General features: G+C 40.9%; 1 protein-coding gene across 2 annotated transcripts in view; it reads right to left on the bottom strand.

Moving 5' to 3' along the window:
- Nucleotides 1–21,883, bottom strand: part of prdm5 (PR domain containing 5) — a 44,006-nt gene extending 22,123 nt beyond the window's left edge. For both annotated transcript variants that reach the window (XR_006247843.1, XM_043224903.1), the window contains exons 1-13: nucleotides 21,653–21,883; nucleotides 20,225–20,308; nucleotides 18,125–18,247; nucleotides 16,163–16,337; nucleotides 15,867–16,044; nucleotides 15,685–15,780; nucleotides 15,471–15,592; nucleotides 13,616–13,695; nucleotides 9,219–9,303; nucleotides 8,975–9,132; nucleotides 7,928–8,021; nucleotides 5,580–5,740; nucleotides 2,447–2,540 (exon numbers count right to left, since the gene is read on the bottom strand). Coding sequence is in view for 1 of the 2 variants with exons in the window: in XM_043224903.1 (XP_043080838.1) it covers nucleotides 2,447–2,540; nucleotides 5,580–5,740; nucleotides 7,928–8,021; nucleotides 8,975–9,132; nucleotides 9,219–9,303; nucleotides 13,616–13,695; nucleotides 15,471–15,592; nucleotides 15,685–15,780; nucleotides 15,867–16,044; nucleotides 16,163–16,337; nucleotides 18,125–18,247; nucleotides 20,225–20,308; nucleotides 21,653–21,751 (1,549 nt within the window). In the remaining variant the exon portion in view is untranslated. The remainder of the gene's footprint in view (nucleotides 1–2,446; nucleotides 2,541–5,579; nucleotides 5,741–7,927; nucleotides 8,022–8,974; nucleotides 9,133–9,218; nucleotides 9,304–13,615; nucleotides 13,696–15,470; nucleotides 15,593–15,684; nucleotides 15,781–15,866; nucleotides 16,045–16,162; nucleotides 16,338–18,124; nucleotides 18,248–20,224; nucleotides 20,309–21,652) is intronic.
- Nucleotides 21,884–22,111: the final 228 nt, after the last annotated feature.

Below are 22,111 nucleotides of genomic sequence, written 5' to 3'. Positions count from 1 at the left end.
GATTTTCATGTCTGGGGGAATTAAATTAGCACAATAATAATAGTTGCAGGCTAGCAGTGTTTTCAGAAAAGTCTTCAGAAGACTTTGAATACAGGTTATGAGTCACATGGCTGTCTTTTATCGTAGCTGAAAAGAATACAATCATTCATTGAGTTAAAAGGCACGCTTGTGAAAATGAGGTGATGCTGTGTGTTTTTAAAGTTAGTTTTTGTGTACCGCGCCGCTAACAAGCAGAAGCCCATGTGGCGCCCGAGGATGACATCATCGACACGCCGAGTTCGGTAAAGGTGGATTTGCATTATTCTCCAGCAGCCAGACGTGGCGTGAGCTGTTCTGCGCCCCGTCACGTCCAAACCCCGGCATTAACAAATAAACAGCCTTGATCACACATACGGCACATTCAGCGGTGCCTCTGTCACCGTAGAAATGAAAAAGAGTTAAAAGCGAAGCGTTTCGGATGTTAATGTGCGGGTGGAACGAGCGTTCTGTGTTTAGTTGAGCTTAAGTGCGGATCTGAGAAACAGATGGTTGGGTTTTATGATTGGGTTTAGATGGTTTAATTAGGTATGATTTCATTTATAGGAAGTGCTGGGTTGAGTTTGACTTTGGCAGAAGACTCTGGATAGAGCTTCTAATCAAGCAGGTAAACCAAACAAACGATCTCGAGATTAACCCTTTGAACCAGCGGAGAGGCTGTCAGCAAAGGTTTTAACCCCGTCGTGCAGAGGTGAGCCGGGGGAAGGACAGACGAAGACACAGCCGCGACAGAAATCTGTTTTGCTGGAAATTCTATAGAAGATTTCTTCAGGGGTTTTCACTTTAAAGTCATAAACTACGCAAAAATCGACCTTGCTTACCAAAAGAGGTGGACAAAGTACACAGAAGGTACATACGTGATCCTGGAGCACAAAACCAGTCTTAAGTCGCTGTAGAAATAGCCAAAAATACACTGTATGGGTCAAAAATATTGTTTTTTTATGCCAAAAATCATTAGGGCGTTAAGTAAAGATCGTGTTCCACAAAAAAAACAAATTTTGTACATTTCCTACTGCAAATATCAAAACTCAAGGACAACTCTCATTCTTAGCCAAATATTGTCCTATCCTGACAAACCATACATCAATGGAAATCTTATTTATTCAGATGATGTGGGTAAATTGATGATGACAACTGATACTTATGACAGGTTTCGTGGTCCATGGTCACATAAACTGCTGGTCAGCTACTGGGTTTTGTTAGGAGATGCACAACAGTTCTTCTTTGGTTTTATACGTAGCATTTTCGTTTACACCATTTTGCAAAATCAATACAATATTGCGTCTAATATATAGCACAATGTTAATCTTCTTTTTATTGAATTGACTGTTATTTTTTAGCACTTTCAAAGCTGCTAAATAGTAGATGATAGACGTAGTGAAGCAAAGCACAGACGGGAAGCGTGTCATGCGTGCACGAAAACAACCACGAAATGACGAATTTGAGATCATTTGTTTTTCACTAAAAAGCACTCGTAACGATGTTGCAATAAATGGCTGTAACGTGACAACTTGTAGACAAAATTGTACATGGAAGCGTAAAACGCCTAGAGCTTTCTAAAGAAAAACCCCCAGACTTTAGCAGTTTCTGTTCGAGTACATAGTGAACAACACCCGATTCTCCCCAAAATGTTTCATACATAAAAATGCTGTAGAGAATGCACCGAAGTCTGTACTGTGACGTGCTCTTTTGAAACGATTAATCCTTCCCTCTTTATTTATGAAAAATCCTGCTCTTCATAGGGACCAGGTAGACAAAAAATACTTGTTTTTCAGCATGTGTCTCTTTAAAAAAAAAAAAAAAAAAAAAAGAAGGAAATAATACTAGTGCCGTTAAAAGAACGGGCAGTCAGATTTACAGGCAGCAGAGGTCAGGGGTCACGATGCTGGATGCCTACAAAGAGTGTTTCTTTCTTTCAGGCGCATCACTCACTCTCACCATGTCTACTGCATTCCTGCACACACATAGTGTTTTTACTCCACTGGGCATGTGTTGGTCTTCTTGAACTGTGTGTATGGATGTGTGGGGTAGGGGTTAGAAAACAAGTCCTTATGTATGTGTGTGTGTGTGTGTGTGTGTGTGTGTGTGTGGTAGTCTGTTGTTATGGCAGCACGCTGGAATGTTGAGCTCTCCACTATAAAGGCTCTTTAATGAACATGCTCCCTGTCACCATGTCCACGCTGAGATGTTCAAAAAGAGAAAGACGGAGACGGAGAGACATGCCAAATGCAATGCATCTGCTGTTGTGGGTGGCATACAGTATATTTTCCAAATGTATTGCTATCTGTTGCCATGCCATGAAATAAGCATCTAACGTATTGTTTAGTTCCCTGCGTTTCAGCCAACCTCTGAAGTTAGATCAGATCAAGTTCAGATCAGAAGAAGGAAGTTAGCAAACAGAGGTACTGACCCGTGTGGCTGCGGATGTGCACTCTCAGTGTGCCGTTGCTGGCGAACTTCTGGCCGCAGTACGGACAGATCTTCTCCTTCTCTCCTGTATGGGTCTAAAAGAGAGAAGCAACAGAACGTTAACATTTGAGAACGATCATCTAACCTGTGCATGATTCATCGCTGACGAGAAATCAGCATCTGGGACGCCGACACTGGTAGTTTCAATTGAGTTGACTTGACTAAGCTAATGTGAACAGACCACGGTATCTCGTGACCAATTCGTACGAGCTTAAAAATTCATAGGAGCTTCATACGAGAGACCCCAGTGAGGGGCAGGTTAGGTGTATGCCATTCATACAAATTGTGCAACTAGTGAACTGATGAACAGATCTGGGGACAGTAGCATAAATAGTTTTTCTTGGTCATAACCCTGCAATAACTGTTTTATTTCAGTTATGAACAGGTAGTTATGAATTAAGTTTGAGCTTACGAGATCTGGCCTGTATAGTGACCAGAAATAAGTTCATCTGAACAAATCCAAAATGATCCGTTCTGAACTGATGTTTTTTGAACGAACTGAACCAATCTGGCACGATCTGAACTGAATAAATGTGAACTAAAGTGATTTATGCAGTGATTTGAAACGGGCTGATCTGAGCTCGTTTGAGGTGAACTGATTTGAAATGATCTGACCTAAAGTGATTTGAACAAGTTAAAATTTGACTTAACTGATTTAAGATAACAACAGAGATTTGAACTGATTTGAACTAACTTACTGGTTAAAATTTGTTCTAATAGATTGTCTGAAGTGGAGTAATGCTAAGTAACTCTGTAACTCGACTAATTCCCATTAGTAGTAGTTAGTAAAATAAGTTGACATATCTTTGTAAAGTTTCTGATAGTCAGTATGTAGTCTGTAGGACTCATCAAAATAAAGTGTTAGTAGATATTAAACAGTCTACTAATACTCCGATGACTGCTAGTTGACACGTAGTTACAAAGTTAGTAGAAGAAAATAAAGTGTTATCGACATTTGTTGACTCGGTTCAAATCATTGACTCGATCGATCGCAGCAATTATTTATCGGTTTACTCACGAGGAATAAAACAATGCAAAATGTGCTATAGAGGGATTCTTCCTCTATAACATGCTTACATTTTGCATTGTTTTCTTTAGAGAACTGAAAGTAAAGGACTACATAAGTCACATTTGTGGTGTTTTTTTTATTTTGGGACTTATAAACGTGAAAAACCTTTGATTTTATTAAGGATAGTAGTTTCAAGCTAGGTTAAAACCACAATAAAGGTCATTCTAAACCGGTATGACTTACGTAAAACGGTGAGATCGTTTCATATTTGTCCGCACTATTCCTCCATCGCTTGTATGTATATTCTCATGCAGATGATGACATGAGCGCCATTGTTAAAGTTTAAGGAAAACATATGCATCATATCATTTTTGGGCCATATTCCCACGAAGCTGCTTGTAAACAGGGCTTATCTCAGAGCGCTGGAGGCACTATTCCTCCTGCTATTTTCTCCATCTCTTTATCTTTTTCCTCTTCCCCCCCCTTTTCCCTCTCACTTCCTTTCCCGCCTCTTATCTCTCCCCTCCCATCTCCACTTCCTCACCTCCATCACTTCCTCTCCTCTCCCTCTACAGTACATCACTCACGTGAAGAGCCGTTTAAAACACCAGTGCTCTTTCTGTCCGATCCGTTAAAACGGCGCGACGTTGCGCAACCCGTGACGCTCACACATGTCCACCAGATGCGTCTGTGCGCCGTCAGGCCGGACACGGCACTTAACATTACGTAAAAAACAGCAACAGCCCTTTTTATGACTGTATTATTATCTTACAGTATGAATTATCGTATAGCTTCCTGTAATACTTCACTCTGATTGGTCAACTGTGGCATTTTGCAATAGAATCCTTAACATGACAGTCAATGAACAGACGAAGTGACATTTTTGGTTCACTATTCTTTTGAAAAGCGCTGTACTGTGATATAAACGAAACGTGTTTAGCTATGCTATTTTCCCACCCGTGTGTCCTCAGTTAAGACCTTAAGGACCTCACGAAATGGATTACCGTGAAGACTTTAATCAGCTGTTTGGCACCCATTCACTAAATAATTAACAAAGCGAATGTAGAACTCTGTAGAAGTCTCAATTCCACCCAAAAAACACTTTCTGAGTCGAAACCCGACACTTTGGATAACGTTCGCTGTGCACAATAAAGGACATTTGCTGCGCAATAAGGATCTATCGTGATTTCACGATCACAATAACTACCGTTATCAGTAATAGTGTATCTGACATGCAGCTGGGCCTCTATTCTCTTCATACTGTCAAAAAGTAACTGAATATGATAAAGCTTCTTTACTCTTGTGCCAGCAGCAGGTCACGTTTCAGTCCTGTCTGAAATTGGATGACGCGATGTCAAATCCAGCCCATGCTATCTCAACTGTAATCACATACACTGCTTTAAAACTATAGAGTTCGGTGTCACCGTGCTGCTGTTCGTATTAAGTGCTTTAACTGAAGTATGAATCTGAGATGAAACTGAATATGAAGTTGAAGGTTTGCGAGCACAATCATCTTCTGTCTGGTTGGGGCAATAAATCAAGCCGTGCTCCGTTACGATTGGAGGGGACTGCTGGTTATACAATGCGCGGGATATAAGATGATTATGGAATTCAGTTTCACCGTGTGTGAGGAAACAGATTGGAAACATTGACGCGCTGCAAACTTCGACTGAGAAACCAATAGAGTTTTTCAAGCTTATATTAGAATAGAGCTTAATCATATTTTAGATCAAAACTAAAGTAGAATGTGAAAAAAGATTAAAAGAGAAATAAAACTAGGATAACACTTTAGAATAGGTAACACTTGTTAACTGATAACTATGATAGTTAGTAAGGTAGTTTTTAAGTTTCGGTATTGAGTAGGATTAGAGATATAGAATAAGACATTAATATATGCTTAAGTAGCACTAATAAATGGCTAATATTCTGGTAATAATTGCACTGCATTGCTGAAGTTGGCCAAAAACATACGATAAGTCCGGGCATATGTAGAAATATCATTACAAAGTTTCATAATGAGATTGCGTACGGGTCAGTGAGATTTAGCGCGCGATTCTGAGCTCACCTTCTTGTGGCTCTTGAGCACAGACGGCGTCACGAAGGCCTTCTCGCACAGGTCACACTTGTACTTCTTGTGGCCGTCGTGAACGACCTGGATGTGCACGTTCAGAGTGTCCTTGCGCTTGAAGGTGGCGTCACACTGGTCACACTTAAACGTCCTCTCACCTGGACGGGAGAAGAGCAGAAAAGGCACACGATTGCAGTCACAGCGCCACAGCGATTCAAGAGTCCCACTGTAACGCCACACGCCCGGGCTCCCCGAGACGACAAACTTCAGACAAATCTTCACGGCCCTTTTAAAAAAAAAAGCACACTTAAAGCACGCTCTTTGTGTCCGAAGCCGCTTTGCTGCCCTCAGAGACGAAATTGTCCCATTATTCTTTTATGAGCCACTTTTTGCTTTAGAAGAAAAGGATGTCAGCCCTCTGTTTCCTGGTGTTTTGGACAACGGAGAGATTTAAAGGGGAACGATAAAAGATCGGGTAGGGAAAGAGCTTAAATGTTTTATCTTCTTTTCAAAAGAAGGCTTTCTTCAAATCATGTTCTTCTCAAATGAAACAAATACGCAGAGTCTGTGCCTGTTCTAGTCCATAAACGGTGGAATCGAGTCCAGTACGTCACCGCATCTAATCACCAGCAGAGCAGACTGAACGCCGGGTTATAAAAACCTGGACTATGAACAATGTCTTTAAACCAATGAGCGCGTAGAGCGGCTGTGCCAGCCTTGTCATCACTTGAGATGTTAATCTTCCTTCTTTTCCGTACCAGTGAATCTCTTTATTCTTGAGGAGGTTTTGTTGGTATTTGGACACGTATCAGAGCTCGTAACATTGTGTGTCGGCTTCTTATAAGAAACTGGTAATGACGTTCTGTCATGAAAGCGGCTCTTATTGGGTCAGAAACTGATTGTAGTCCACAAAGGTTTGCTGGTGTGTTCGTAATTTCTGTCAGTACTGAAGTACAGTTCTCTACTTTTAAGGTTTTGTAAAAGGTTTTTTGCCTAAGCAGCTATGACTGACAGCATTTTGCTTTAAAACATTTTTGGTTGCAGGTCCAAAATAAAACCTCCAATATGTAAGGAAGCATTTATTTGTGATATTATATCTAATTCTGACTTATATCTCAGAATTGTGAGATATTAACTCACAGTTTGAAGTTATGAAGTCAGAATTGTGAAAAGTCACATTTCCAAGCAGGTCGTTTTTTTCCAAACAATTGTGACTTTATATCTCAGAATTCAAAAAAAGATATAACATATCACAAAATTCTGAGTTTATATGACGCAATTTCTCTTTTTTCTCAAAATTGCAAGTATATATGTTGCAGTTCTGACTTTATAATTTGTAAATTAAAGAAAAAAATATGCAATAATCTTTTTATTTTTATTTAGTGCCAGAAGGGGGCTTCCATAAACATATTCCCACTGTCTGTTAATATTTAATATAATATTTACTGATATTATATGACTTACCTTTGAATTTAATAGCTTGCAAATGTTGAAAAATAAACTAATACTAAATCCTTTAGAATTGTTTTTAGTTATTAATTCATGCTGAATAATGTTAACTGTAGTTAACTAATGTGAATACAGTAGAATACGGTATGCTTGTAAATTTTAGTTTCAAATAACTCTTTTTATATATTTTAACAAAATGCAGTGCAAAGCTGAATTTTCAGCATCATTAACATTTCACATGCCAATAATAACAAAAGATTGGTCTAAATATTGATCTTCATTTAGCGTAAATGATACTATGCCAAAAGGCATTGAAGAAGATCTAAACTACACACACACACACACACACACACACACAGGGGGGGAGGTGTTTGTGAAATATTTGTGGAGGACTTACCCTACTGAGCCACTCGGGCCTTTTAAAAACGATAATGTGTGTTTAATAGATGGTCACAAAAACAGCTTTATTTCAAAACCAAATATTGACACAGATGGATCAGATTATGTCACAGTGGGTCGTAAGCGATCACACACACACACACACACACACATACTGTAAATACAACACACAGTAACCACACACAAATCCAAACCCACTGCGTAACCCCTGCCCTCCAGATACATAAAAGAGTGTTAGCCCAGTATTTCTATATATATGTGTGTGTGTGTGTGTGTGAGTCTCTGGGGAGGACAGCAGGAAATTCCTCCAGCTCAATAATCTCAGTGTGATCAGTCTAGACTGGGCAGAGCAGCGCGGAGGTCCATCCTGCCCGGACCAGTCGGCTCCAGGAGCCCCTGCACCGGCAGACACAGAGCCCAGGGTTCAGGGGGAGCTGGGGGCCGATGGAGAGGCCTCACATTTATTCTCCAGTACACGCACAAATAAAGACACTTACTGGTATGAATGAGGAGGTGGCGCTGTAAAGAGAACGGGGTGCGGAAGAGGGCCTTGCACTCCTCGCATTGGAAAGGCCTTTCTTCTGAATGAGTCTGCAGACAGAAAACGGGTCGGAGAAGCGATTAGGAACCCGAAGGTGTCATTAATGAACCAACAACAACAAGAAACACCATTGGTGACGCATTAAACGTACATAATGTGACATTTACAATTGTCATTGTTGGATGGTATTGACGCCTATTAAGCAACCGCAAGAGCCTAGAAACCACAAAGCAACAACCCAGCGGTTCCCAACCCAGTGGACAATAAATATGGGAGTAGGGGTTTGTAAAAAAAGAAAAGAAATGTATTTTATTGTGCACTTTGTAAGTGATAATGTTCACCAGAAATGAAAACCGTCCTCATTTACTCACCTTCCCGTAGTTCCAAACCTGTAAGACTTTCATTCATCTTCAAAACACAAAATAAAATATTTCAGGAAACCTGACAGATACCTGCCGCTCCGCTGTAACTCCGCTTACAAAACGTTGACACTTCAAAAAGTCCAAACGTACTGTAGCTGTCTAATCTGTAAGAACAAGCGAGGTTTGTTCTCACGTTTCAAGCAAGTATGATTGAGCAGACTTTCATTGCGTGGACTTCAATCTTTCAACATGTTAATGTACTGTTGGTTAAAGTCATTTACTCTAGTTTTGAGTGTTGCTTTCTGCGTTCTTCTCTCTCTTTCACACACTCTCCGTGTTCAGAGCTGTGTGGGGTTTTGGGGTTAATGTTATCTGCAGGGTGTAAAGGTCAGGGGTCGTGCGGGGTCACTACAGGTCAGGGTTAGGCTGAAGGTTTTGATTAGGCTCCACAGTGGCTGATTGGGCTCCAGATCTCCATTAAGATAAGGTGCCAGTAGTTTATTTGGCCAAAAATCTGCCGGCTCGATCTGTCCGTCCAACCATACGTCTTTCCTGCTTAATCCTGCTGCCCTGCCAGACTTTGAACTGGAACAAACGAAGGCCTCTGAAGATTTCGAGAACAAACACACACTGACTGGTACCTTTTTGTGGTTCTTGTAGACGTTGCGGTGGGCGAACTCCTTCCAGCAGAGCTTACACTTGTACGGTTTATCTTCGCTGTGGATGATCTTATGAGCCGTGGCCTGGTCCAGACGCTTGAAACTCCGGCTGCAGATGTCGCAGGTGTACGGACGCTTTTCTACGCACACAGCACAAACACAACATCTTTGTAAACTAGCTTTTGCTGGCACGTTCAGTTATGCGTGCGTCGTGCGCGCTGCGTACCAGAGTGCGTGATCATGTGTCGCTTCAGCTGATTCGTGGAGATGAACTTTTTATCACAGTCAGTACAGTCAAAAATCTCGTGAACCTGAAAACAAAGCAAAAACAAGCATTCTGTAAGTGCAAAAAAAAAAAAAAAAACATTCTGTCATCATTAATCCTCGTGTCGCTTTAAACGTTTAAACACAAAAGAAGATTTTGGTTAGCACTCAATTCCATTGTGTGGAACTAAAACGCGTTTCGCCCAAATGCTTTCTTTGAAAATGACATTAGGGCTTTTTGAGGGCTCAAAACAATAACTTTCAAACAGTGAACTTTCAGTGTCACACATTGTGTTTAGCAACCGCAAAGCACAACGCACTGACAGACCAGACCAGAATCGAGTGTTCGGTGCATGAACGTAATGACCAGAACACATCTGAGGTCTTTTAATGGACCGCTGAGGGCGATTGTTCACTCTTGGGTGGGATTTAGTTGCCTGTTCTTGGTGTGTGACCTTGAAAATATCCTTAACCCAACTCACAGAGGACGACACACACACACAGAGGACAGATGGAAAAGCAATTAAACTTCTGAGCGGTTTTGAATAACTCCGCTGCTAAACACAATTTTGCTCTTCAGCTGAAAAATGTTCACATTTCGGTCTGTCTGAACATTTCGGTCCGATTTCTCACAGGGAATCAGGAGGTACAAATTACTGCGAACGCCAGCCAGTCAGTTTCCGTTGAAAATTATAAACGCTCAATAATAAAACTGTCACATTTTCTCCGCTACTTCATCCAGTGCGATGAAAACAAGGCGCCACATGTGTCACAGTTCCTGATGTAAAACCAGTTTTGAGGTACTTTGAAACACTATCTTTCCAAGCTACAAGCTTCTAATAATTTAGCATAACTACTTTAAATTATTAGAAATTTGTAGCTACTAGCTTTTTTGAAGTATAGTTGGCTACGCTACGAACTGCTAACATAAAGCCACCAACGTTGAAGCCGTTTAAAGAGGCAGCAGCAACGTTAACATCAACGTCAGTTATAGTAAATTAAATAAAATGATGACTGAAATTAACAACCATTTTAGAACCCCAAGGGTGATCAGATTCGATGAACTGTATGAAATGACTTTTTTCGTTTAAGCTTTGTGCACAATACGATGCAATATAAAAATCGGTCATGTTCTCACAAACTACGGGTTGTTACTGTAAAAGCTGCGATGTGCGAAATTGTCTGAGCAACACTGTCAAGCTAGTTCAATTAGTAGCATTGTAGCACTGTATAGAATAGCGTTGACAGTCCTGCTCGGTTAAAACTATGTTGTGGTTTTACACAAATTGTCCAATTGAGCACCCACTGACGTTTTATACAACTGTGAATAATCTGTCGCTGTTGAAAAAAAATGCACCCGGCTATAAATCTGAGGGAATTTTTCCAGTGGTGTTTTATTGCATTTTTTTGCAGCGATGGCTCCTTAAAATTTAGTTTCGTTAAAAGTTAAAGACGTCAAGCAAACATCATCTATATAAAGATGGTCCCAATGGGTAATGCACCAAAACCTTGACGATTCATAAAGCAATACGTAATTGTATAAACAGGTTTGAAACAAACATGAGGATGAATAAATGAATCGCAGAATTTTCTTTTTATGTAAAACTGGTCCATCTCACCCCATGCTACTGTGAACATGTATGACACTGAAGAGTCATTTAAATAGAAATGTCAATCTGTTAAATCACTGAAACTCATTACTAAGACCTTCTCTTTGTGTCTTTAAATACTGAGAGCAGAGCAGCGCAGCTCTGATGGCTTAGTTTTCTGTGAAATGCTTGGCACTTGTAATCTCCTCATGCCAGTTTATGAATGTATAGAGGAGCTGTCTGCATGCGGGAAGAGTCTTTCAAGTCTCCACTCTTACAGAGCTATTCATATTCGCAGGCTTTCCAACCGACGACCTGCAGTCGGACGGACGCGGTCTAGTGCAAAAAAGAAGACCTGACATCTATTACACGGACAAAGATGGAGAGGGACGGAAAGCCAGGAAAAAGGTCTGTGACCAAACCGTGTGTTTGTATAACGTCCAGCCCAGGAAATTAAGCACGGCTACAGAGATTTAAACTTCATTCTACTTAAATGAAACTTAAATTCATCATCCTGCGGGGGAGTTTTTTTTTTTTTGTTAGACCTATAATGCCAGAATTCTTCCATCAGTGAGTTCAGAAAGGTATATGTGTCAGGTATGAATGAATGACCTAACGTTTGAATAGATCGGCTTCCCAACTAACTAAATAAAGGTTGACGAGCGACACTCTGGCTTTTACGGTGGCTAATTGGCAAAGCACCTTTCAAAATGCTTGCTACGGATGAAAAAAGCCCAAAAAATGTAAACGAATCTTTTAGGTTAAAGGTTATACTAAAAGGCACTAAAAGGCTGATGGTGTGTGCACACTAAAAGTGAAGCGGTTATTCACATCACGTTATCGCTCTAGATGAATCGTTATTCATCGTGTCATTAACAATAAGGCTGTTTTGTCAATCTGTAGTTTCATGGGATTTATATCGAAGCACTTCAAATCACATGAGCAGCGTTTGCAGTCGTAACATAATATCGTTCAAGGAATTGGGTGAAAATTAGGAACTCTGGCCCTAGAAATCGTCATTTTTGAGAAAATGAATAAAATGAATTTTAAAAATAAAAGTTTTACTGTCTAGAAACTGCACCGATTTGCCACATATAGGTATGCTTTTTTTTGAGCTGTGAAGAAATTTAGGAAGAGACACGTTTTTCCAACTAGCCTGGGCAGAAGTACGATAAAAACGTTCTAAAATAACATAACAGTAAATCATCTGAATGCATCTCTGTTCTAGAGCAAGAAAGTGTCTAATAAAACAAAATGACATAGAAGAGCCAAACAGGTTTAGATTTAACATTACCCGTGGGAAGAATTTTATAGAAACATTAGCATTTCCTCTCGAGAGAGGCTGACCGCTGCCGAACAATCAGAAAAGCACACCGGAGAAGCATGATGCTCTTGCAGGTTGAAGCCAAATCCGGACAGCTGCGACTGGAAAGACTCGCTCTCAGAACGGCTGCACTGATAACTGCTGATGAGTGAACGCTGACAGGAGGAAGTGCCTGTTTTGCGTCAAGTTTAGGCAAAGAGAGTGACGATAGCATTCTCCAGGCCAAAACAGAGTGGGATGATGGTTTGGTGGAGCAGGGAAAGCTCGGGATGCATTCCAATCGTAAGAACATTAAACCTGAATTGTGGTTCTTCACCTACCTCCTTCAGTCAGAAAATCAAACGATCTTCATTTGTCGCTCTCAACTCGCTCTGCCAAAGTTTAGAGTTGCGGTTTCATTGAAAAGCATCTAAAAAGTGGTATATATTTTAAAAAAGGACGCCCACACAGCCTAACCATGAATCTTCCCAAGAGAAAATGGACCAGGAACCATTTCAGAGCTCTGACTTTTGCGGTGATTTGGAGATGGCGATGAAGCTATTTGTCTGATATTCTTCAGGTCTTTTTTTGCAGAGGAACCCTGACGCCAGCAGGAAGGACGGGCGTCTGGACTTCCCAACTCTTACATTTCACGAGGGCCGCGGGGATGAGCTTGTGAAACAAAAGACGACCTTTCTGTACACACTCACACCAGTGGAAAACCTTACAACATCAACATGAAGCCCACCTCCAACTGAGAGACAGAGAGAGATGGATGGCAGAGTCTAAGATGGCTACGTTTCTTATTTTTTCCAGCTCTTCAAAAACAATGAAACAGATGAGGACAGAATTACATGTGTGGATCAGACAGCAGCCAAAAAAAGAGAAAGAGAATAAGTCAAGGACTCTTAAGATCCAAGAGATGAGGCCTCATCCTAAATGGTGTACTTGACGTATCTCACAATTCTTATATAAATAAAAAGGGGCTTCTAAACATCAGAGACTTGAAATAGTAGAGTGCTGCACCAAACAGAGTCATTGACATATTTTTAGTTGCGAATATGGATCATAGATTCATAATTGTGTTTTTTGTGCTCGATGTAGCTCTGTGGTCCCAACAAAATATGTCAGATCTCTGCTACATCCTTCACAACATAACGCTCAAATCAAGCCTGCAAGACGGCAAATTTTGGATGGTGCAAATTATGTTTAGCGCTAGAGTTTCGAGCGTGTTCGTTCCATTACCTGATTTGAGTAACTCCTTTGGTGTATAAAGTGTGGATTCAACATATAAAGCGCTGCAAGTTCTGAGGGTGCCATTTGAGACAGGGCCAGAGAAAGCACAGATGGATAGATGGCGTGACAGAGCAGAAAGATTAAAGCCAAAATAGGCGAGCGAAAGGTAGGAAATATGAAGAGATGGACTGGATAAACGATAAGAAGAGATTTATGGAGGGATGATCTGACCTTGCGATGCTCCTGCAGGTTGAGTGAGGATGAGCACTTCTTATTACAGATGGTGCATACCAACTTCCTGCGAGCACTCCCTACACACACACACACACACACACACACACACACAGATCATACATCACATGAGCAGCACGACACATCCTGATGGCATGAGGAGCTGTTAATGGAGGCGCTGCATCAGTTCCAAATAAACATCAGGAAGTCCTTACATAAATCAGTTAATGGTTCACCGTGAAGTCCAACAACTATATTTAACTGGGGTGAAAGGTCAGCTAATACGTAGTTCCTATGGAAAAGGAAGTGGACACCTCAAAAACAATTCTTAAAGAACTGGTATTCTTCTGCGTTTAACAGAACAAAAGAAACTCAAGCAGGTTTGGAACAACTAGAGGGTTTTCATTAGTGTTGTTTTACTTCCTTTCTTTCCTTTCAATTTTAATCATTTATAATAATCATTTTTATTTCATTTAATCATATAACCATTTATAATAATCATTATATTATATTGTTGTTTTTATTTTTCATTGTTGATTAGACTTATAACTGTGTGGTTTCAAGAGCGGTTTGTCTTCATGAATAAGCGATATAAGGGAATGTTTATGGAAACCCAAGGTTTATTGGATGTTGCTTTGAAGCAGTTTTGGTATAACGATACTTGTTGAACTTATGTTCTGCAGATGTAGCCTGAGCATTGAAACGTTCACAACCAAGACTATTCAATAAACTCTGCTCTTTTTTTATCATCATCACTTTGTCTCCCGCTTCAGCTCTTCACTGGCTTTTGCATCAATCAACTTCTCGCTTATAGAAGACTTTTAATAGTGTTTTAGGCAGCAGACAAGACCTCCTGTTAACAGGGTTTGGGTTTTTAGACTATTTCGCTGACGAGTTGTTCTGTCACCAGACAAAGCTGATATTTCTTAAGGGTATCTGGCATCCGTGGATAGATCTTAATTATCTGGCATGGAGGCATGATCTAACAGTATAGACTCCAAGATTTCTATTGAGATGCCTGAAGAGTGACAAATGTCACATCTTGAGTTGGCTTTAATGTCTTAGTTATTGTAAGAAATAACATATAAAAATGTTGCAAACAATTCACACTAATGATAATCGTAAATAACACCAAAAAAATGATTACCAAAAAAAACAGGTAGGCTAAATTAGAAGTTGGCATGCAAAGTGTATGATTATCACATGATATCTACTTTTATACCATTTGGCTTAATTCTGTCTGAATACTTGACAGAGGTGATATTTAGAGCCCAGAGCGCACAGAACAAAACGAAGGTTTGGTTTATGCGTGGTAATGTTTATCAAGCCTTTATTTCAAAACAGCATCCTGTTTTCCGTGTCCGATTTAAAGACCCTTATTACAGCGAAACACAAACAGTCATTAATGTAGCTGCAAGCACTTCCACAAGCGCTGAGGCTTAATCGCTCCGCGAGCTTAATCGTTTAGCTTGCTGTTCGGATTCGTTTGCAAATGGCTGACTCGCTTGCATGTGGCTAAACTGTCCAATTATAATTACCGACAATAACACTGAAAACATTCTGCTACGCGCTTTCATCGGCCGATTAGGCCTCTTTGACTAATTTTCTCAGATGTCTGCGCTCCTGGCAGAGAGACAGACGCGCTGAGAGTCTGCTGAAAAGATGAGCGCGGAGAGGGAGGGAGCGCTTAGCGTTTATCTGACAGACAGAGGGGATGAAGAGCGGATCAGAAATGAAGAGATTAATGAAGATGTTAAACGGCCGCTGATTAGACTCTCATTACAGACGGGTGATTTCACACTCGCCACTGTCTCACTTCCACTTGTGTGTGTGTGTGTGTGTGTGTGAGACAAACCTGTGTGGACGTTGCCTTTGTGTTTCTTCAGGGCGTCTTTACTCCTGAATCTCTTCCCACAGCTCTCAACCTTACAGATGAAGCGGCCGTCTCCTTTACACACCTCTTTGTGCTGCTCGAAGCTGCACACGAAAATGTCGATTTCACTCGCTCTCTTAGAAAATGTGGCATGAGGGCTGCGTATTATAATGCAAAGCACTGTATATTGACGTACCAGGACTCCGAAGAGAAGGTGCTGTGACACAGGACGCACTGATGAGCTTTGGAAGGGTCTCCTGACGAAGCCGAGCTCTCTGTGCAGTGAAGAACACTGAAAATCAACAGGACGTCGACGTTAATGCGCGAGACGCCGATGAGCTGTGTAAAGTGAAAGTGTGCGTGCGTGTTGGTACTGACTGGCGCTGCAGGGCCTGTTTGACAGGAAACTCTTTTCCGCAGGTACGACATTTGAACTCTTTGTCCTCCGTGCTTCCTCTCTGATGAAGACTCTGCAGATGTTCGGCTAACACTTCTTCACTGGGGAAGCTGCTCTCACACAGCAGGCACGGGTAGTCTTCCTTCTTAATCGCCAGCTCTGCACGCACAATCAAACGGGTCACGCTTTACGTCAGGCGGCCTCAACTTAACTGTGATGTACTTGTGATGGCTCTCGTTCCGACGGCACCCATTCATCAGACATTAAACACGCATACCTGTTTCTGCACTGAGGTGTTTGCTCTCTGCGCTGTTCCCATCTTCGTCTTTGATGTCCTGGTCTTCCTCGAGGTCCTCCTCTTCCTCCTCCATATCACTGTCCAGGTAGCCAATCAGAAGCTCCGTATCCGTCTCGATGTCGTCGACAGCGAGATAGAAGATATTCTCTCCGTCCTGTTTAAAGAAACAGTGTCAGCTGATCGAAAGCGACCATCATGACTCTGTTAGAACACATTTTTACCAAAGAAAATGAATGAACTTTTTTCGTTTTCACCATATTATCACTTCCCATGCCGATATCGGTCAAATGTTGCATATAGCCGGAAAGACCTCCCAGCCATAACAACCAGAAGGAACTGTTGTGTCTTGTATTAGACGCAGAAAAGCAAAGCAAAGACCCAGGTGTCGTCTGACACTGAACAGACAACACTACAGAGGTCTGCTGGGAGACGCAATCAAACATTCGCACGAGGGGAAGCGTAAGATCAGCAGGGCTTCCTGATTAAGGTCAAAGGCCAAACACTTGAACCCCTGTTTAATGGCTTTATCAGAGCTTCATTTCCTAAAAGGTCGTGCAGAAATAAGCACAGTTGCTGTACATTAGGTTAAAAACACAGGCCACAGGGACGGTGAGAGAAGCGTCATGTGTGTGAGGAAACACAGACTCTCTTCTCTTAAATAATGCTGTAATGGTCACCAGATCAACATGTCAAACTCGGCGGAGACACGTTCACAGACACGCCGCGATGACTGAGCCGAAGAGCTTCCATCTATATCAAAGAATTCATCGGAAAAATAGAAACGTACCATTCCAGTTAATAGGATGTACAGCATTCATTTTGTTGAGATGTTGGGAAATCTGTAATCACAGCATTATGCCGATAACACTTTTTAAATCATGAGGACTACAGGAGCATTAACCCTGACTGTGATTAGAGCACCGGAGGTTGCCAGATCACTGCCCCATTAGCTGCTACTCAACTGCCATATCCAGCTCATGTGACCTCAAATGTTTACGCCCGTGCGTGTGTGTGTGTATTGATCTGAGACTCATTACACTTCTCTTATCTCCACACTCTTCTTTTCAGATCTCTGGCACGGCGAAAGCACATCAACAGTGCCAGACATAACAAACAACTCACTCCATCTCCTTCCCTCCTGTTTCTGAGCTTTATGCAAAGCTGCTGCAGCGCTCCGTGGTTCTGTATGCAAACCTAATGAGTGGCCCACGCGGCGGCAATTTAAGGAATCGTGGGCGAACCCTACACGTGAAAATTGTAGAAAAGCAATTTTAAATGTTAAGCTAATTTTAACCAAAAGCTAAGGCTGCATCACGCGTGTTCTGAAGGCAAAACCCCAGAAATAGAAAATCCGCCTCAGTCTGTCCCGAGATGTGGAGGAGTTGGCCTCTTCATCAGATTTGGAGAAATATTCTCAAACATCACATTTGCTCAGAAACGGATCCTCAGCAGTGAATGGGTGCCGTCGGGATGAAAGATAAATACTTAACAAAAGTAATCCGTACGACTCCAGTCCATCAGTCAACATCTATCAACATATTTGTTTAGAGCTGTTTGAAGTTAAACCATCTTACTAATGACTCAAGTTTTTCTCTACACGGTTCATTAACTGAAGGACTGGAGCGGTGTTTATCAGCTGTTTAGACTCTCATTCTGACGGCACCCATTCACTGCAGAGCATCCACTGGTGAAACAGTGCCACATTTCTCCAATCCTGATGAAGAAACAAACTCATCTACAACTTGGATGGCCTAAGGGTGAATAGATATTTACTAAACGTTCATTTTTGGGTGAAATATGAAAAAAATATGTCTATAGAGTGTTTCAAATCAGCCGCTCTTTAGACGGCTGGCGTGTGGAGGTCGGTCCCCAGCAGCAGTGTGCATGCGTGAGAGTGTAAAGAGATCTCTGTGGTTATCAGGCCCAGGCATCTTCTCATACCTGAATGGCGGCCAGGTTCTTCTGCTCCTGTGAAGGGGCCTGGTGAACGAAGCGGAGCCAGTTAGCGTGCCGAGGGTTACTGGCGTCCAGGATATAAAGAACGTCACCTTTATTCCCTCGAACCTGCAAAAGCACACAGATTGAAAAAGGTCACAAGGCAAAGGTAAAGCTCCTTTAATGTACAGTAGATCTGTCCAGTTTATTTTCCAACTAGCCCCAAATTTGCTCGATAGGGTTAAGGTCTGAGGTGGCCGGTACATCATTTGAAAATATATTTAATTTTTTTATACAGCACATTATAATGTCGTTCACGTCCAGTTTCGGGGTTTAGTATTTTATTTGTAATCTATTTAGCCAGAACTTGTGATCATACAGGACATATTTTTCGTATCATCGTAGATGATAGATGCTCACTTCCCACAGGAATGCTCTTTTTTCCCCCAATCCGACGACCTTGATCCCACTGCTTCTGGATGCTAATTATCACTTTGAGAGGTTTCTTGTTTTTGACTCATTCCGACTCATCTCGAAAAGGTAAATTCCCTGAAATTGCCTGCATCTCAACACACGGGCGGGATGAAAGAGAGGCACAGTCAGAGATCGCATGCCACGACGGCCTACCGTAACAATTATATGCACGAGTGTGTAATTTGGGAGAGTTTAAGATCACTATACTTCGATAAATCACAACTCTAATGTGGCTATACCCGACCCCGGGCCTGCGTTCTAATTAAAACTTTAATGCGGCCGAAAATAAACCCAAATCTTTCGTCTGGAGAGTAAGATATTCGATGGGATGTTAGATACGGCACGCACTGGGAGACGCGTTGGCACGTCTCGTCCAATTAATGGTTGCCTGGAGACGAGCAGTGATGCGTCCGTCTCAACGAGAGGGGTGCGACGGCTTCCCCGAGACGGTTTAAAATCCAGTCGGGCCTCAAAGATCGCAGTCAGAGAGAAACGAGCGTGGTCTTTGCGAAGACAAACGTGGCTATCGGCGTTGGCGTTATCCGAACAAGCCTCTAACTTCGGCGTGACTCATCCTGCAGACGTGAAGGAAACCACAAGTCATGCGACGTCTCGAGAGGTGTTTTTTGTCTGGCGAACAACAAAACAGCCAAAAAGTCCAACAATAAATGAGAGAACTGAGCCGTGACGTCACTCTTTAGTACTATATTAAATTAGATGAAATGCAATTAACTGAACCTTAAAGCGTTCGTATGGTTAAAGTACGGTACTTTAAATTTATAGTGAATTATATTAAAACTTGCATGTCTTGGTTAAATATATATTAGCGGTGAAGTTATGATTTAAAATGTATTAACACAGTCTTAATTATTTTATGTGCTTTAGTGCTTTATGTGCTTTAAACGTTTACTGCTTTAAAACTAATTATTAAAATGTATGTAAAATGCACTTTAAATATCTTTGACGTCATTATCTTTATTCGACATCATTATAAAATGTACTTACGTGGTAATAAACATAGGCATAAACTCTATTTAAGTCAGTTCAGGGGCCTTTATTTGGGTTATATTATATTAAATTAAAATATTAGTCCTTGGCGATGTTTAATCTCAATTAATCCCAAGTTGTTGCGTACGTAATAATGTACAGTGTATATTTATTACGCATATATAAAATACACATACATGCATGCTTTATTAATTAGCGTTTTTATCGTTGCCCGGCATTGAAACGCATACACGCTTTTAAAGGGACAGTTCATCCAAAAATGAATCGCTGAATGTGAAAACGCAAACGAAGATATTTTTGATGAAACCCTCCAGTTCCCAGAAACGTGAAAGAATTAATGCGCACGAATGAGACTCGATCACTTCCCATGATGATTGAATTTAGGCATTTATCCACACATTTCTGTTGATCAGCGAACATAAACGGTACTTGCTTGACAGTTTCGCAGAAGCTCAAAAGCGACACATTCACTTCAGTAAAACGTAAATGTCGTACAGGTCAGATTTAAACTAGCGTCTAGCTTTTTTGAAAGGGTTGATAAGACACGAGCTGCCTTTGAAGTGACACTAAAAACAAAAACTGTGGGTAAAGCGATGGGAGAGATTGTTGAGTCTAGTCACCCACCTCCCACATCAGTCGAGGATCCATGCTTTCATCCAAGTCGCCCAGCATCCGCTTTTCACCTGCGAACGGACCGAACTTCTCACCCTGTGAAGAAAGAGCGAGTGCGTGCGCGCGTGAGTGTGTGTGTGTGTGTGTGTGACTGCTTTGAAGTCACATCCAGCGGTTTCTGCGCGCTATCTGAACATGATCAAGGAAAGGCTCTGTGGGATCTCGAAGGGCTCGTTCGGAGACGTACACATTTAGAGAGATGTCAAGTCGACTCAGAATGCAGTTTCAAAACACGTGACCGTTAAAAACGGTCCGAAATCTTCAGGTGACGTTTCCTAAGGCTTGATCCGATCGATTGAAAACTCAAGACAAGCAAAGAAAGTGAATCAGGAGATGCAAGGTTCAATCTTATTAAGAAATCATGCACACTGTAAACTAAAAAAAATATGTGTTTCAAGATTGTAAATTAAATTATTATTGGAATATGTTTCAAAAGATAATACTGATTGGTGTTTATCCTTTTTTATACTATTTTTTCCTTTCCAAGTAATTTGTATAATTAACAAGTTCTGAGTTTTGTTTTATTTAGTTCATATTTCATACATATCCCACACATTATAGTGTGTTTAAGAATCAAATCTTAATGGTATTTATTTTAAAAAATAACTATGTACTTGTATTATTTGTCCTTAAACTAAAAAAAAGCAAAAAAGTTTTACTTTAAAGTACAATTTAAATCCCCCTAGTTTCAGAGACATGACATCTGAGCTGTTTCTAATAAGTGTACTTATTTGTACAAAGGTATAAATTAGCAAATTAGTGTAATTACATTAATAAAATGCTACATAATATTTCTTATTATAATATTTTATGTATGTAGGGTGATGATAATTGCTTAAATTTCGAAACACATTTTACTGTTATTTTTTAAAATTGTGTATTTTCTTATGTCAGGGTGAAATATAAGCAAGACACGTGCTTTGTGATATTTTCACAGTTTTTTGCTGCAAATGCAGATTTCTTAAGAACGATTCACACATTTAACCACATTTACAGCCAAATATCATAATAAATATTGTTCTAGATAAAAAAAAAAAAAAAAAAAAAAAAAAAAAAACGATCTCTTTCAAACAGGGCAAACTCTTTCTTGTATTCGTTTCTTTTTTAGGACAGTTGTAAACTAATATGACGTTTCCACAGTTGTACTGTAATATCTGGCGGAAATGATGGTTGGCATGATGATTTTTTTTGGCGGAAACGATGGTTGCCATGGTGATTGTTTGTAAGGGACGTGGCAGCACACGTAAGCAGATACACAGAGGAATGCAAGTACAACCTGGCGTATATGCGTAATGCTTTATGTGCGAAGTAAAAACAGTAGGCTAAAAAAAATAATAAATAAATACGCATACTTTCATGCTGAGTTTGTTATGCACGAACCTTTTTGACTGCTCTGGCAGTGTACAGCCCCATCCCGTCCTGAACTTTAGAGGACTTCAGCACGAATCTGTCCGGCACATACATGCCCAACATCCTCATTACTTCAGGAAAACACCTTTCTTCAAAACAAAACGGACGAAACGCGCTCGGAAACACAGATTAGAAGCTGCTTTGATTGTCTTTGCTCGCTGTGTTTGTAAATCTCAGTCCAGTCTGGTCTTCCATGTTACTGTCTGTACAGGAGCCTGGCTCTGCCTTCCGATTGGCTGTTGGCCGTACAGGAAACTCGTTTCTGCGCTCTGATTGGTGCAAAGTTTCTCACGCTCCACGTTAGTGGCAGTAACGGAGCTAGTTTCTGCGATCTGATTGGTGGAAAGTTTGTTGCCGTGAGCTACATATTTTGCTTTCCCGGGAAAGTTCACCATGTATGTCTGGAAAAACGAGAAAAAGGAGAAAAAA

Source organism: Puntigrus tetrazona, chromosome 23 (assembly GCF_018831695.1).
Source record: "Puntigrus tetrazona isolate hp1 chromosome 23, ASM1883169v1, whole genome shotgun sequence".
NCBI classification, from domain to species: domain Eukaryota; kingdom Metazoa; phylum Chordata; class Actinopteri; order Cypriniformes; family Cyprinidae; genus Puntigrus; species Puntigrus tetrazona.
The sequence above is the reverse complement of the archived record's forward strand: the minus strand, read 5'-3'. Positions and strand labels throughout refer to the sequence as shown.